The sequence below is a fragment of the Rhinopithecus bieti genome, unplaced genomic scaffold (genome assembly GCF_001698545.2).
Source record: "Rhinopithecus bieti isolate Rb0 unplaced genomic scaffold, ASM169854v2 scaffold_641, whole genome shotgun sequence".
Taxonomy (NCBI): Eukaryota; Metazoa; Chordata; class Mammalia; order Primates; family Cercopithecidae; genus Rhinopithecus; species Rhinopithecus bieti.
Genome location: NW_016803417.1, coordinates 1,687,910 through 1,704,166, shown reverse-complemented (window position 1 = coordinate 1,704,166; position 16,257 = coordinate 1,687,910). Strand labels below are relative to the sequence as shown.

The following is a 16,257-nucleotide window of genomic DNA, read 5'->3' as shown; positions in this document are numbered from 1 at the left end:
GAAAAAAAAAAGAAATTAGAAAGGTTATTTTCAAATACATCTATGGGTTATTTTCGAATATATCTCTGACATCACTGCATCATTATTAGATTTTCAAAATTAAATTAAATATTTGATATATTTTTATGAATGATTATACATATGTTTAACAAATGACTTAAGTGATTTAGTACCATTTCACATGAGGATTTTATTGAGTTTATTTTCTTCTGGGTAGTTTATAATCATAAAAGGAATATGCCAAAGAGAGCTACCTAGGATTAGCCAGTGTTTCCAGAGATCCCTTCATGCTTTAGTGGCTTGGAAAACAGGAGCTAGTACTACAAGAGGCTGCAGCCAAGTACCCTTGAGCTGTGTGCATATACTGCTCATTCACAGAGAGGGAGCTGGACCCTTCGTGCAACATTTTTTTAGGCCTTCTGGTGAGTTATCACACAGGATTTGTCCCAAGCACCCTTCTGACCTCGTTTCTCTGTAACATGAACAACTCACCAACCCCTTGTCAGCTCTGCTCATGGACTGCACTGAGGGAATGTGTACATTTCACCACCATGTCCCCCAGTGCAGAACTGCACTAACGTCAATCCAGTAGCATTTAACAGCTCAGTATGAATATTGCTGACATTTGAAGGGCGTATAGGGTAGAAAGTTCTTAGAGTCTTCTCTGTGCCCCAGATCTGAGTGGTGGGAAAAGAATCCTTTGTGGACAAGGAGGAATTCTCTTATGGTATCATTAATTCTTACCGTGTCAATGAATGATGCTTAAATTGTTTCAAGTCCTTTCAAAAGATTTAACGTTAACACCCATGGAAAGGAGATTTTGACTCTTGTTCAAAATTTGCTCACTGCAACCCTTCCTGGCTGGCTGGATGAATGGAAAGAAGGAAGGAAAGAAGGAATAAGGAAAGAAGAGTGGATGGATGGGTGGATAGGTGAGTTGAATGGAGGGAAAGAAGAATGAATGGATTGATCGGTGGAAGGAAGGAAGAAATACGGAAAGAAGAGTGGATGAAGAATGGATGGATGGATGGATGGGCGAATGCATGGGAGGAAAGAAGGGAGGAAGAGAAAGGAAGGGAAGGAAGAAGAAATGAATGCCTCTTTCCTGCTCCTGGCCTCAATGTTATTTTACCTTATGTTTTCCATTTCCCTAGCAAATTTCCACCGCAAAGCATCAGTGATCATGGTGGACGAGCTGCTGTCGGCCTACCCACATCAACTTTCCTTCTCTGAGGCTGGCCTTCGAATCATGATCACCAGCCACTTTCCCCCCAAGACCCGGCTCTCCATGGCCAGTCGCATGTTGATCAATGAGGTACCTTGGAAAGCACTGTCCACTGACACTGGACGGGGTGGGAAACTCTGGGAAAGAGAGAACGTTTCTTGTTTGAAAGAAGAAGCACCTAACTCAAAGTTTAACACCACAGCATCCCTCAGCCATTTCCCAATCTTAGTTCCCTGGACCAGTTGTGTATCTGGCCCTTGCTGTTCCCTCCACGTGTTGAGACATGGACTAATTCCCATTTATATAGAAAACTCCTCTGTTCTTTCTCCCTTTCACCCATATTTTTCTTCTATTGTTCCATTTTAATAAAGCTTCCTGATGTGAACTTGCACAGAAATTGTTACTAACTAAGGGTTACCTTAGTTTAAAGTAATACAGAGTCCCTAACTTGAAGTTTGCTGTGCATTCGTTTTCTGGAGTGTAGCCTTATTGATACACTAGTCCAAACACAGTTGTTCAGCTTTCTCACATAGAGACCCAGGAACTCCTGAAGTCTGGGGAAGAAAGATGACACCACAGTACTCAGAGTGTCAAGGAACTGCACATCCCAGACACAAGAATTTTCCTCTAAGGGGATCTGCAAATTCTAGTGGGTCATAAAAGACTAATCTTTCCTCCCAGAAGGAAGTTGTCTGGGATTGGTTATCACATTGAGAGGCCCCTTAAAACTTCACTCCAGGGTCTTCTGGAAGCATCTCGTCAGCTGCCAGGAAAAAATCTCAACAGTTCGTGTTCTGAGTGTAAGGTATTTGCAATCCCGCTGACAGTGGTAAAAGTGCGCCTTTCTCTTTCCAGAGACAAAGACTGATAAACAGCAGGGCTTATACCAACGGGGAATCTGAGGTGGCCATCAAAATCCCAATTAAGCACACCGTGGAGAATGGGACAGGGCCCAGCAGTGCCCCAGACAGGGGCGTGAATGGGACACGGAGGGACGATGTTGTGGCTGAGGCTGGCAACGAAACAGAGAATGAAAATGAGGACAATGAGAATGATGAGGAGGAAGAGGAGGACGAAGATGATGATGAAGGACCATACACACCATTCGACCCCCCCTGTAAGAGGTTCTATGTCTGGGCTGGGGTTGGGAGCTATTTTGAGCCACTGAGTAGATGCCCCTGACTTGAATGATCTTTTTACCATTCAATTTTTTTAAATCTCTGTATGAACATGAGAATATGTATATCAAGTCTTCTTTGGGCAGGACTTTGTTGTAGAAGTTCAAAGATGGCCAAGATGGGGGTCCATGATCTTTGGTTGAAATGTGAGCTCTTTAATCAGCTGTATTTTGTGGAAGTGTTACTGAAATGCCGGGGATTTGGTCTAGGTCCTGCTCATCAGTGCATAGAAAGCCAGTCACTGAAACAACGAATATTGCCAGGGAAAAAGGCTTTAATCAGGTGCTGCAGCTGAGGATATAGGAGATCAGTCTCAAATCCATCTCGTGGATTTATATAGCAGGGAAGGAAGGTAGACAACTTCCGGCAAATAGGAATTAGGGAGAAGTAAGGAAGAGGAGTTGCTCCGCAGGAAGTAGGCAGTCCATCAGGCATCACGATGAAGGAGAGATCTGACTCCTCATTGTCCAGACACAATGATCTGGTGAGTTTCAGTTCCTTGATGCCATCTGGGAGGCCTAATGGTCCGTTTCCTGAGAAAAGAGCTCAGAGAAGACAAATGAACGTTTCTCAAGTTTTAAAACTGAGAGTCAGTTTTTATATTAATTCAAAAGAAACTATAAACATCAGTTCTATGGGACAGTTGGACTGGTTTCAGGGGATGGTCTTATCTTACTTAGCTGTTCTGCAGGAACTTTTGGTATGAAGGAGGAAATGCCCATGACCCTTGTGGGCAAGGCAGTTTGGTACACAAAAGGAGAGGCACATCACTCACCTCCACCCATCCCATTGCACCTCGCCAGGAGAGCTGTCCTGCCAAGGTCAGCCCTGGTGGACGCCAAGGCCTGAAGAAGCTTTCAGGACCTCAGCCGCCAGGGCAGTGTCCTCCTCTCCCAACTGCTGCCTCCAACAAGCACTTGGTTGTTCCAGAAACTGTTTCACCCCACCCCACCCATTATCGGAGCAGGTGGACCAAGCCCAAAGAATTCTACCTATTTGCTGGACCTTCCAGAAGCTTCTGTGTTTCAGGGAAGAGTACGCTAGTCTGATTCACATTGACTGTCAAGTGTGTGAGGCTCAGTATACATGTGCAGCAACCTCTTTGGGATGTTTGAATGTGCAGGATTATCTGAGGAAACGTTTGATCCACTTGAAAGCCCATTTAGTGGTAGGACATGGTGCCGAGTGTCAGAGTCCTGTCTTAATTTCAGATGCAGGGTCTGGCTGTGCTCCAGGGGAGCTCCTTTCTGTCCAGAGGACAGCAAGTAAAACTTGAATCAGAGCTGCCCTGTGCCCACTCAGGGCACCCAAGATGTCAACCTCATCAAGAACTTACCAAAACGAATCAGAAAATATTCATCCACATTCCTATACACCCCCATTCCCTCACCTCCCACCCAAAGCTGAATCATCACTTGTTAGTACATTATCTTCATAGAAAAAATGTACACTCGTAATTTATCCATTTTGCCACCATCGGATATATTTCTTGGCAACCTTTCCCATCAACCAAGACAGAAACATCTTAAGAATTAAATGACAAAACACTCCTTTCCTCCCTTTTAAACCCTTCCATTCATTTTCTGTTGCCGCCTAACAAAATGCCACATATTTTGCAGCTCAAAACAAGACCCACTGATTAGCTTACAGTTCTGTAGGTCAGAAGTCCAGCTGGATTCTTAGTCTCACAGGCCATAATGAAGGTGTAGCCAGGGCTACATCGCTTTGCAGAGGCCCTGGGAGAAATCATTACCAGGCACCGGTTCACTGTGGCTGTATAGCTCCTTGATGGCTGTCACCTGGGGATGTCCCACTGTTCCTAAAAGCCACGGAGCCCCTCCACCTTCACCTGGATCTGTGGACCTCTTCCCACCATCACTCCTAATCTCTCTGGCTCCCTTTTTGCTTTTGAGAACTCTTTGCAACTAGATCAGGTACCTGCACAATCTCTCTACCTAAAGGTCAACTGTGCCATACAGCACAGCAGAGTCACAAGGCTGATAGCTCATCCCACTCACAGACCCTGAGAATCTTAGGGACCCATGTCTAGAATTCCGCCTACTCAGCCCCTGTTTTCAGAGTCTACCATTGACTGGCCATAACCAAGCTCCAGTAATGCTTATTTTGCTAAACTCTTTCACTAATTAAAGAAACAGTCGAGCCAGTGGAAGATCTGTAAGTGGCCAAGTTCTATGTTACCATCTTGGGAGCCCAGAATCCCCAAGTGCACCCCTCCCAATGAAAGATGCATGTGTGAGATGAGACCAATTCTGGCCCAGTGCCTGGGCCTCGTTACTGACTGGGACCCAGAACCCCCTTCAGATCCTTGGTTCCATATTTCTCTTCTAGATGAGAGTTCACTGTGTGGTTTCAAGGTCTTTGAAACTCCTGCTCCCAACCGTTGGTCTCACTGCGATTAGGTTGCAGATGATGGAGGCCTCAGACCTTCCAGCCACACCTTCTGGGCTCCTGTGTATTAGGAGACATGGCTGCAGGCATCTCACCCCAACAAATGCTGCACCCGAGGCTCAGGAACCCCACATCCCCTCCCGTGTCCTTCTTGAAGCATAGGCAAGAGAGAGGAGATGATATTCTGTGTGGTCATACCATCCTGTGGGGTCTCCATGTTATTCAAGGACCCCCAGCTGCCAAGATAGAAAGCGGAATTCCAAGTTCTTCTCTACCAGCCCTTCTCACCTGGGCTTCCTTAATGAAATGCATGTTCTGATTCAGGAGGTCTAGGGTGAGGCCCGAGTCTGCATTGCTAATCAAGAACCCCCCGCATCCTGCGACACTGACGCTGCTGGTCTGTGTGCCACACTTGGAGCACCGAGGGGCTAGAGACCTAGAGGCACTCAGCGATCATCCCAGTTCTTCTAAGATGCAGGAAAGCCTGTTCAGAGCCCGAGTCTGCCTTTGAAAAGAGTGAACTCCCCCAATTACGACTATCTCTTCCCCTCTACCAGCTGCTAAGGAATCCCGGGCCCAGAATTAGGAACTCCATTTTAAGGCAAGGGGACTGAATGCCCAACCAGGCCCCTTGCAGGGGCAGACAGGCCTCTGCTTATGGGTGAGAAGCCTGAGGGGTGATTCTGGCCAGCAGAGGGCATCGAGAAGCCAGGGAGTCAGTTCTGGGAGCCCCACGATGGGTTCCTATCAAGTCAAGTTCCTGTGGCCTGAAAAGGGTCCGCCCACACGATGAGGACATTTTTCACTCTCCTAATCACCCTGCAAGGCGTGAGTACCCTGTGTTTCCGGCACCCAGCCGCAGCGCTTTCTTCTCTCAGGACTTGACTAGAGTGGGTATGATGATTACCAAGAAAGTAATTATTTAGGAGTATGTGAATACTGTTTGTGAGTTCATATATGTACATATATGTACAGTGTGCAATTTAAGATTGATATAACATATTAACATGCACATGTGTACTGTATATACTTAATATATTGTATACATATATAATATGTGCATAGATATTAACATATTTATGTTTATATATGTATATACTATATTATAGGTTATATGCACATAATATACATATATACTCCTACACTTGGTATATGCACATACATGCATATAAACGTGCAGCTGTTGTTATCTCTTGGGTGAAGAAGGCCTTATGGTTGACAGACAGCAAAAGAAACCTTTTCTTGTGTATATAGGTAAACACATTTCCATGGGAAAGAAAAACTAGAAGGAAATACACCAAAATATAAGTAGAGTTTTCCAAAGCAAAATTATATTTTTTATGTATTTTTTACCTTAAAACAGTGTACATTTTTATTGTCTATATTATCAGAACAAATGTATATATTTAGGTCTAGGTCTAAAATACTGTGCAATAACTTTTTCTCTCTCTGATAGAATTCAGCTTTCTTAAAGCTGACTGAGGAACATACTTTACAAACAAGTCTTTTTGCTCGCTAAAGCCAAGTCCAACCCAAAGGGATACTATCATGCTCAGGCCCCTGGCTTCAGCTCTCAGTTGCTGGCTGACTTTTGTGAAATCAGGTAATCACCAGCACATCAGGTCCATGTGCAGGGAAGTTTTATCCCTTAATTCATTGCTGTACCCCCAGCACCTGCAGCAGTGCCCGGCACAAAATGCCATAGAGGGCATTCAACAAATATGTATTAAATGAATGAATGACGAGTAAACCTATCCCCCTTGCTGCTCTATTTTGACCCAATGGTAATAGAGCAGAAGGTGGAAAAAATGTCCAGAAATGTTGTTAACTCAAAGAGGAAAGGAAACGTTTCTAACCCCTTTATTCAGAAATGGAAATTAAGGGCTGGGCGCGGTGGCTCACACCTGTAATCCCAGAACTTTGGGAGGCAAACGGAGGATGCGGATCACCTGAGTTCAGGAGTTCAAGACCAGCCTGGCCAACATGGCGAAACCCCATCTCTACTAAAAATACAAAAATTAGGCCGGGAGCGGTGGCTCAAACCTGTAATCCCAGCACTTTGGGAGGCCGAGACGGGCGGATCACAAGGTCAGGGAGATCGAGACCACCCCTGGCTAATACGGGAAATCCCCGCTCTCTACTAAGAATACAAAAAACGTAGCCAGGGCGACGAGCGCGGCGCGCCTGTAGTCCCAGCTACTTGGGGAGGGGCTTGAGGCAGGAGAATGGCGGGTAAACCCGGAGGCGGGAGCTTGCAGTGAGCTGAGATTCCGGCCACCGCTACTCCAGCCTGTGGCCTACAGAGCCAGTTCTGTCTCAAAAAAAAAAAAAAAAAAAAATTACAAAAATTAGCCAGGCATGGTGCGCATGGCCTGTATCCCAGCTACTTCGGAGCTTGAGGCAGGAAAATCACTGAACCTGGGAGCGAAGGTTGCAGGTGAGCTGAGATCGCGCCACTGCCACTCCAGCCTGGGCAAAAAGAGTGAGACTCTTGTCTCAAAAAAAAAAAAAAAAGAAGAAGGAAATTAAGACCAGGCTAAAATCAGCTAAAATGTGGGTAATCTTTATTTGACTGTCTTTGTTCCTCAAAATTATTTTAAAAGACACCTTATATTTGTACCTTATATTTGTCATATTTGCCGTGTTACTTTTAAATATATGATTCAGATAATGTTCATTGAATTTCTAGTTTTAAGATGGTGGTTGTTACAAAGGGACAATAACTTAAAGCAAGCATATATATCATTGAAAATGACATTTTCCAGATATAATACCCTCCCAGTGTCCAGTCAGAAATTTTTAAAACAGTTGATGAGAACTCAACATTCACTGGTACTCACACTTCTTGCAACTTTGTCTAATCAATATCATTTTCCAAGCTCTTGCACTTGTAAGTTCTGACTTCATTTTTTCTTCCCTCTATTTATTTATTTTCTGAAAAATGTAAAAGAGCCAAGTTGGGATTATTTCTCCTCCTCTTCATGTGTTTCTTTGTAATCTTTGATTGGGTGTGCATTTTAAACTAAACCAAGTCTCTCTGTCCGTGTGAGGGCATCAGCCATATGGAAGGCCATTGAGGAGATTCTAGGAGTTCCACATGGGTGAATGCCTTATCAGCACATTGCAGGATTTAGGAATGTGCAGAATTCCAGGATGCATTTGGGATCCAAAGAGCTGCCCATATCCTGGATTCTGCAACATTTGGAAGCCCCCCTGCAAACAACTCTCAGCCAGGCTTCCTGGTTTACAAAGCAAGCACAGTCTCTATGTTCTCATCATTCACTTGACCATCTCCAAATCTTAAATCTAACAAGATTCATAGCAGCTCATAGGAAAATACTTCTCCTTTCTTAGTACTTTTTTGTTTGCTTGCTTTACTCTGTACTTGTATTTTGGATAGCCTTAGATTCTCAAAAACAAGTAATTTTCTTTGGTCTGTCTGATTAGATTGTTCATAATAACATTGTTACTACAACTGTTATTGATATTTACTGAAAATGTGATATAAGCTCAGGACTATTCCTGCCTTTCAAAATCAGGTGCTAAACAAGTGAGAAGACCCCTGTTCTCATAGACTTTATTCTAATTTGATGGAGACTGAAAATAAATTAAGAAACAAACAACCCTGATGGTTTAAGACAGGAAATAGTTGGATGAAACAAATAAAAATGGGTATAGAAAAGCAGGACTGAGATGATAAGGGTTATATTTAGATTTCTCTGAGGGCCCGATGACATTCGAGCAGTGAAGTGGTCTGCGTGACAGGGCAGACTCTGCCATGAGAAGATCCAGGCAGAAGACCTGCGAGGGCAAAGGCCTTGAGGCAGGAAAAGGCTTGGAGTGTCTGAGGACAGAAAGCAAGCCAAGACCAGGGAGTATGTGAGCAGGGAGAGTGGCAGTTGGGGCAAAATCAGGCAGTGCCTTACAGACCATGGTGGGGAGACCTGGTTTTACTGTAAGGGCAGTGGAGACCAATGGAAGGTTCTAGAACAATTTGCTTTTTGAGACTCTTTCCTCTGGCTACCGGTAGCAAACAGATGGAGATAGGACAGGCATTGGAGCAGTAGTCCCCTTAGGAAGCCAGGTTGTCAGCCAGGCTTGGTGAACCTGGCCCCAGCGGAGGCGGTGGGAATAATGAGATGGTGGGAATACCCTGTCAGGTTGCCAGGGTTGGCTGTGGGGGATACAAGAAAGGGAAGAATCAAGAATGACTCCCAGGATTTTGACTGGAACGACTTGCAAGCTCATGTTGTCCCAGCCGTCGTCCTAATATCATCTTATTTAATTCTCCAAGCAACTCTGTCAGCTCAGTGCTGCTGTATACATGTTTTCATAGATGAAGAAACTGAGGTGTAGAGAATTTAAATAACTGAGTCATTCAGCTCATCAGCCACAGAGCAGGGACCAGAGCCCAGCACCATCTGATGAGAAACCCCTCTGCCTCCCATAGACACTGTACCTCGGCCATTTAAGAGAGGCCAGAGGGTGCCCAAAATAATGTTAGATCATTGTTCTATCTATGCAGTTTTTAGAAACTATTGGGAGATTGGTAGGATATATGAAACAAATACTGGATACTGGTCTAAAATTATAAGATACATTTTATTAAACATTTAATTACTGTTAAATGTTATAAAAATTCTTCCTTAACTCTGTGGTGGGAATATAAAATAGTTCAGTCATTTTGGAAAACTGGCAGTTTCTTATAAAGTTAAATAAATACCCACCCTATGACTCAGCAGTTCTCCTGGGTCTTCATCCAAGAGAGGTGAAACATGCCCCACAAAAAGACTTGTACAACAGTGTTCGTAGTCATCTGGCTTGTAATACCCTCACACTGGCAACAAACAAATGCTCACCCACTGCCATATGGATAACAAATCATAGCACACTCATAGGATGGAATACTACACAGCAATTAAAAGGAATGGATCATGCAACATGAATCTCAGTCACATTAGGTTGAACAGAAGAAGGTAGGCACGAAACATCCTATATGGTTTTATTTATTTGAAGTTGGAGAACAGTTAAAACAATATCTATGGTGGTAGAGGGTGAGGAGTTGACTAGAAAGAGGCACGGGAAACTTTCTGGAAGGTAGAGACACTGTGTATCTAGATTGCATTGAGGAGTACATGGAAATATGTATGCGTATTTCTTTCTAGAGGTGAATTAGCAGTTAATCAGAACAGTAATACAAGTCTAGGGAGAGCCTTCAAATCCTCTTTGAAGATTCCGGCGCGCTGACAGACCATGCTGAGAAATTCCACCAGGTGGCGCTGCGTCTGCTGACGCTGTATCATCGGGCGAAAACGTGGAAAACAGAAGCCCACTGGTGGTCTTCCTAGCTCCCCACCCCATTTCGACCCCTACACCTACACACATTCCGCCTCTTTTTTGTCCTGAGTATTCTCCTCTTTTTTCCCACCTGGCCATCTGCCAAACCATCCCCCAAGTCTGGTGTTACTAAGAAGCGATTCACCCTGTCATTTCGGAGACCTAAGTAGCAGGTGGGCAGTGGATAATATTTTTTAAATTCTGCTTGGTGTTGTATGTCAGGTTTCGTTGGTGATGGAAAGTCATTTGAATGTTTTAGGAAAAGAGCAATATAATAAGGTTTAATTCTGGGGAAAGCGGTACAGACACTTAGCAGCGCAGGGAAATAAAGCTAACTGGGGTTCGTTATTTTTTTTTTCTTTTTATTTCTTTTTGGCCGTTTTCATTTTTCCAGCGGGTAAACTGGAAACAGTGAAATGGGCGTTCACCTGGCCACTGAGTTTCGTCTTATACTTCACTGTACCCAACTGCAACAAGCCGCGCTGGGAGAAATGGTTCATGGTGACGTTTGCTTCCTCCACGCTGTGGATCGCAGCCTTCTCCTACATGATGGTGTGGATGGTGAGTGCAATCGGGACCCCATGGCACTGTTAAACCTCTTTAGAGGAAAATGAAGGGAATGAGGCAGGGTTTCAGCCTATAACTGTACCAGTCAGCTATTGCTACGATAAGCTGCACAATGAACCACTCCTAAACTTAGTAGTTTAGAATTGCGGGCATCGATTCTCCTGCTCACACCTCTTCAGGTTGACTGTAAATTTATTTATTAATCTTAGCTGGGACTTGCTATGCAGCTCTCTCTCAGGCTTCAGGGTGCTCATGCTTGATTCAGACAGCAGGTGGGGTCCATGTCTACTCCATGTGTCTGCTCATTTTCTTGGTACTAGAGGCTAGCTACCTGGGATATTCTCTTCTCACAGTGCACCATTAGAATGCAAGAGAGTACATGAAAACACGAGATGCCTCCCTGGTCTTCTCCTGGCCCTGACTTACCATCACGTCCACTCACATTTACTGGCCAAGCCCCACATCAATGGCATAGGGGAAATGTACTCCACCTGCTCCAGTGGGAAGAACAGCCATGTCGCAGGGCAAAGGACATGGAGGAAAGGCACGAAGAATTGGGAAATGGTGATGAATCCCTATCAGCATCTTAGTTTCTTCAACCAGACAATGAGGCATTGCATTAGGTGATCACTCAAGGGTCCCTTCTGAGGCTAAAATAATGAGTCAGTGATTCACATTGGTTGATTGACATTGACTGACATTAGTTGATTGACATTGATTCAGTGGCTTTGACATTAACAAAGCCATTTTAGGAAACCCAGCCTTCCAGAATGCATTGCCCATTTATGGCTATACTTTTTAACGGGGGAGCAATTCCAAATCATTAGAATTGGCCAGAAATTAAAAGGCATGGCAAAATGATGCAAATCCAAATTAATCTTGCCTTGAGTGTTGGACAGAAATGCAATATAAATCTGGAAAATTAAACTCAAGAGCTAAAAAGACGATTCTGAAAAAGGTATTTTGGTAGGACCAAAAATACCCAGAAAAATCTTGTTACATGGATTGCAAATTGGTAAACCTGACACAACTAATTCATAATCATCTCTTTCCTCAATATCACAAACATTTTTTTAAAAACCAAGGTTTATAGCCGGGGTTTCTCCCTCATCCTGCATTCACTAATGTTTTTATCTGACATACGCACCAAGTGCTGCCTCCTATCTGGGTTTGGGGGACAGTGATGGCTGTCTCTGACCTTAAGGTGTTACGTGATTTTCTGTGCAGTCCCATAACCAGCAGTCTAACTGACCTGACTCATCTGAGGTTCAACCTCCTTCTGTTTGCTTCCTTTCCCTCCAGCGGAGGTTCTAATAAGTCCCAATCAATGCCCAGGACTAAGGGAGAAAACTAGGAGAAGCCAGAGACCTGGTCCCAGCCACCTGAGCAGTCTGCTCCCCTGAACTCCAGACCGAGCCACAAATATGATCATGAAAACGACGAGCCGGAGGCCAAGGCTGGCTGAGCCAAACCAGATTCCTACAGGGACTGAGCTGAGGGTTAAAAAGGAAAAACAAGGTTTGGCCAGGATGCTGGTAGCTCCATTTGCTCCAAAGCAACAAAATAGAAATAGCATGTGTTTCTGCAGCTCACTTTCCTCCCTGGAGACTGGAAGTCAGAAAGCCCTGTGGCCACCCCAGGTTCAATTCTGTTCAGTTCTGCTCAGTACTGAACAGAAATGAGCTGCATTCTCTGGTTTGAAAGGAGGCAAGGCAGGCATCTCTATGGATTTCATTCACATCCCCCCAGTCTTTGAACAGGGAAGGAGGGATTGTGGCCTTTGGAGTGAAGTCAGGGTTCCGGGTGTAGGTGTCTCTCAAGGGCTGACCCAGGAGGAACTGTGAGAAGAACGCGCTCCTCACAACATGTGGTTTGCATTTCCTGTAGTTTTATGGAAAGTGGCATCCTAAAATGATCTAACAGTTTCAACTCTTGTGAGTTATCTTCTCCTTGGGCCCACGTGCAGGGAATGTGTCTCTTTTTCCACTTACCTCTTTTTTTGCCACCAGCTCCCTCATCATCTGCCTCATCAACTGCTTTTGTTTTTTTAAGCATGCTTACGTTTGCCTTTTCTATATTTGCATAAGTTTAAGCGGTACAAGTGCAATTTGTTACATGGACATATTGTGTGACGGAAGTGACGAAGTCCTGACTTTAATGTATCCATGACTGAGATAATGTGCATTGTACCCATTAAGTAATTTGTCATCACCCACCCCACTTCATTCTGTGCTGAATTTAAACTGGGGTGGCCTCTGGCCTTCCTGACTTTCAGTCTCCAGGGAGGAAAATGAGATGCAGAAACACAACATTTCTGCGCCTGACCCTTCTGAGGCTCCATTGCCTATCATTCCACACCCATGTCCAAGTGTACACATTACGTAACACCCACTTATGAGTGAGAACATGTGGAGTTTGACTTTCTGTGTCTGAGCTGTTTCACTTAAGATAATGGTCCCCAGAAGCTATTATGATGAAGATGTTGACAAGGACAGCGAATTGCTACCAAGCTTCAAGGAACAGAGAAAAGGAAATGCTAGTTACGGCTTTCCCTTTTTTTTTTTTTTTTTGAGACAGGGTCTCACTCTGTTGCCCAGGCTGGAGTACAATGGCACTATCACAGCTCATCGCAGCCTGAACCTCCTGGGCTCAAGCCATCCTCCTGCCTCAGCCTCTCAAGGAGCTGGGACCACAGGCATACACCACCATGCCCAGCTAATTTTTAAAATTTTGTAGAGACAGGGTCTCACTATGTTGCTCAGGCTGGTCTAGAACTTTTGAACTTAAGCAGTCCTCTCAACTTGGCTTCTCAAAGTGATAGGATTACAAGCATGAGCCACTGTGCCCAACCTTAGAGTTATGCCTTTTCTGACAAGCATGGATACTGTCAAATCCAGCCCCTTTGCACTTCTTCTAAATTCCCATTATGCATCCCCCCTGACATGGGCACTCAAATTCCAAGCAAAGCATCCATCCATTCTGGATTCCTGAGGGCCACCCGTAGTTCAAATATTCTGTCCCAATATTAAGAAATTCTCTTTTCTCTTCTCAAACCACCCACCTCACCTGAAAAGAACAAGTGAAAAGACCAGTGTTTTGTTGGAAAGCATGGGTCTTATTATAGCACCGTCCCCTGACCTGCAGCCCCCAGCTGGCATCCACATAGTATTGATACAGAGAGCAGACATTGCACCCCACAGAGATAGCCCAGACGGTACCCTGTTGTGAGTCTCCATCAGAAGAACCACAGGCACGTGGGGCTTGAGGTGACCCTCAGCTCACCATCTCCTCCTGCTCCTTCTAGGTCACAATCATTGGTTACACCCTGGGGATTCCTGATGTCATCATGGGGATCACCTTCCTGGCTGCCGGGACCAGCGTGCCTGACTGCATGGCCAGCCTCATTGTGGCCAGACAAGGTGGGACTTCCAGTGGCAATGGGGAAGGAGGGAGGGAGGAAACGAGGGAGGGAGGGAAGGAAGGAAGGCAGGAGGGAGAAGAGAAAGGAAGGAGGGAGAAGAGAAGAAAAGAGGGAGGGAGGGAGTGAAGGAAGGAAAGAGGGAAGGAAGGGAGGGAGGGAGGGAGGGAGGAAGGGAGGGCCTCTCTACCTGGGGTACCCACCTGGCAATTAACAAGGTTTGGAAGGAGGGAGGGTGATGCCATGTTGGTTGAAAGGTTTCCTGGGATCAGAAGAACAGAGAAATGATCCAGAAGGTCCCACCCCTGAGGAAAGCAAAGACATTTCCTAGGTAGCACCCGTAGCCCCTTCTGGAGGCTGTATCACCATCCTTCTATTATTCAAAGTAGTGGGAAATGTACTGACAGCTAACCTTTGCTGAGTAAAGCATCGCATGCACTATCTTATTTGATTTAAACAACAGCTCTGTGAAGTAAGCACAATCATACCCCCATTTTATGGACAAGAAAATTGAGGCTTAGAGAGGACAGACCCCATCCCTAAGGCTGACCCACCTGCAGTGTCCTCTGAGTGACAGGTCCCAGAGGTCAGTTTTCAGAGTGTGACAGATGCTTCCCTCCTTCAAAGCCAAGCTCACAGGCTCACAGCTCACCTTCCCAGACAGATGCCCCAGATGGCCACACCCTTCTGCAGCACTCATTCTGATGCATCTGCCTGATTTATGCTGGAGGGCATTTGTTTCAAACAAATGTGTGTTGAGCTACAAAACTTAGCCCAGTGTCCCATAGACATCCTCACGAAGCTCTACTGTTGTCTACACTATTGTTCAATTATTCTGAGGAAGGCCTGGAGACAGTGCAGGGCAGTTGGAAGATGACCCAGTGTGCAGGTGTGATCTCGGGAGTCACTTTCTAGAACGGTTGAGTTTATTCCTTTCCATAAGGATGTCTCAGAATCTCCAGAATCATTGAAATCATCTGTATTAGTGTGTCTCACATTGCTGTAAAGAAATACCTGAGGCTGAGTAATTTATCAAAAAAGAGCTCTAACTGGCTGACAGTTCTGCAGGCTGTACAGGAAGCATGGCAGCATCTGCTCGGCTTCTGGGGAGGCCTCAGGAAACTTCAGTCATGGTGGCAGGTGAACGGGGAGCAGGCATGCCTTACATGGCAGGAGCAAGAGGGTGGGGGGAGGTGCTACACACGTTTAAACAACGAGATCTCACGAGATCTCACTCACTGTCACAAAGCTGGTGCAATGGGGGATGGTGCTAAACCACTCATAAGAAACCACCCCCATCATCCAATCACCTCCTGCCAAACCTCACCTCCAACACTGAGGACTACAATCCACATGAGATTTTGTGGGGACACAGACACAAAGCATATCACTGTATTTGGTTTTTTGAATCACTTATATTCAATCAGTGATCATGTTTGAAGTAAAGGTCAACCATTCAATAAAACGTGTGTTTCTATGCTTGATAATTGGTGTCATCCTTTCACATGGGTGATGGCCTTGAAAGAGAAGCACATATGTGAGCTTGCAGAACCACATTTTGGCTGTGAGATTAAAGGTTTGGGAGCGTCCTATGTGGGGCCCCTGCACTCTCCTGGGTTCCCTTCCCTCACGTAAGTGACCTCTTGTCCCTGCAGGGATGGGAGACATGGCCGTGTCCAACTCCATTGGGAGCAACGTGTTTGACATTCTGATTGGCCTCGGTCTCCCCTGGGCTCTACAGACACTGGCTGTGGATTACGGATCCTACGTAAGTGGTTTTCTCCAGGACTTCTCCTGAAATCCAGGGCTACGTGGACTCTGTTTTAACAGCCTTGGCCACAGGGTCTTTGTCTAGGGGTAAAGTGGGTGTAGAAATCGTAATATTGAGGGGAAAACAAATTCTCCTTGTCAAAGGCCTTCCTAAGTCAGGCTTGTAGGGACATTCAGGACTTTAGAGCAGGGGCCAGCAAACTTTTTCTGTCAAGGGGCAAATACTAAATATTTTAGGCTTTGTGGGCCAGAGGATGTTTATACAGCTATTCAGCTTTGCTGCTGTAGCAGAAAAATGGCCATAGACAACAAATAACCAAACGGACATGTCTGTTTCAATACAACTTTCCTAA

At 45.1% G+C, this 16,257-nt stretch overlaps 1 protein-coding gene across 1 annotated transcript in view; it reads left to right on the top strand.

Annotated features, from left to right (window-relative positions):
- Positions 1 to 16,257, top strand: part of SLC24A3 (solute carrier family 24 member 3) — a 448,998-nt gene that overhangs the window by 407,464 nt on the left and 25,277 nt on the right. The window contains exons 11-15 of the mRNA XM_017883401.1: positions 1,155 to 1,315; positions 2,081 to 2,342; positions 10,544 to 10,710; positions 14,021 to 14,135; positions 15,790 to 15,902. Coding sequence (XP_017738890.1) covers positions 1,155 to 1,315; positions 2,081 to 2,342; positions 10,544 to 10,710; positions 14,021 to 14,135; positions 15,790 to 15,902 — 818 coding nt within the window. The remainder of the gene's footprint in view (positions 1 to 1,154; positions 1,316 to 2,080; positions 2,343 to 10,543; positions 10,711 to 14,020; positions 14,136 to 15,789; positions 15,903 to 16,257) is intronic.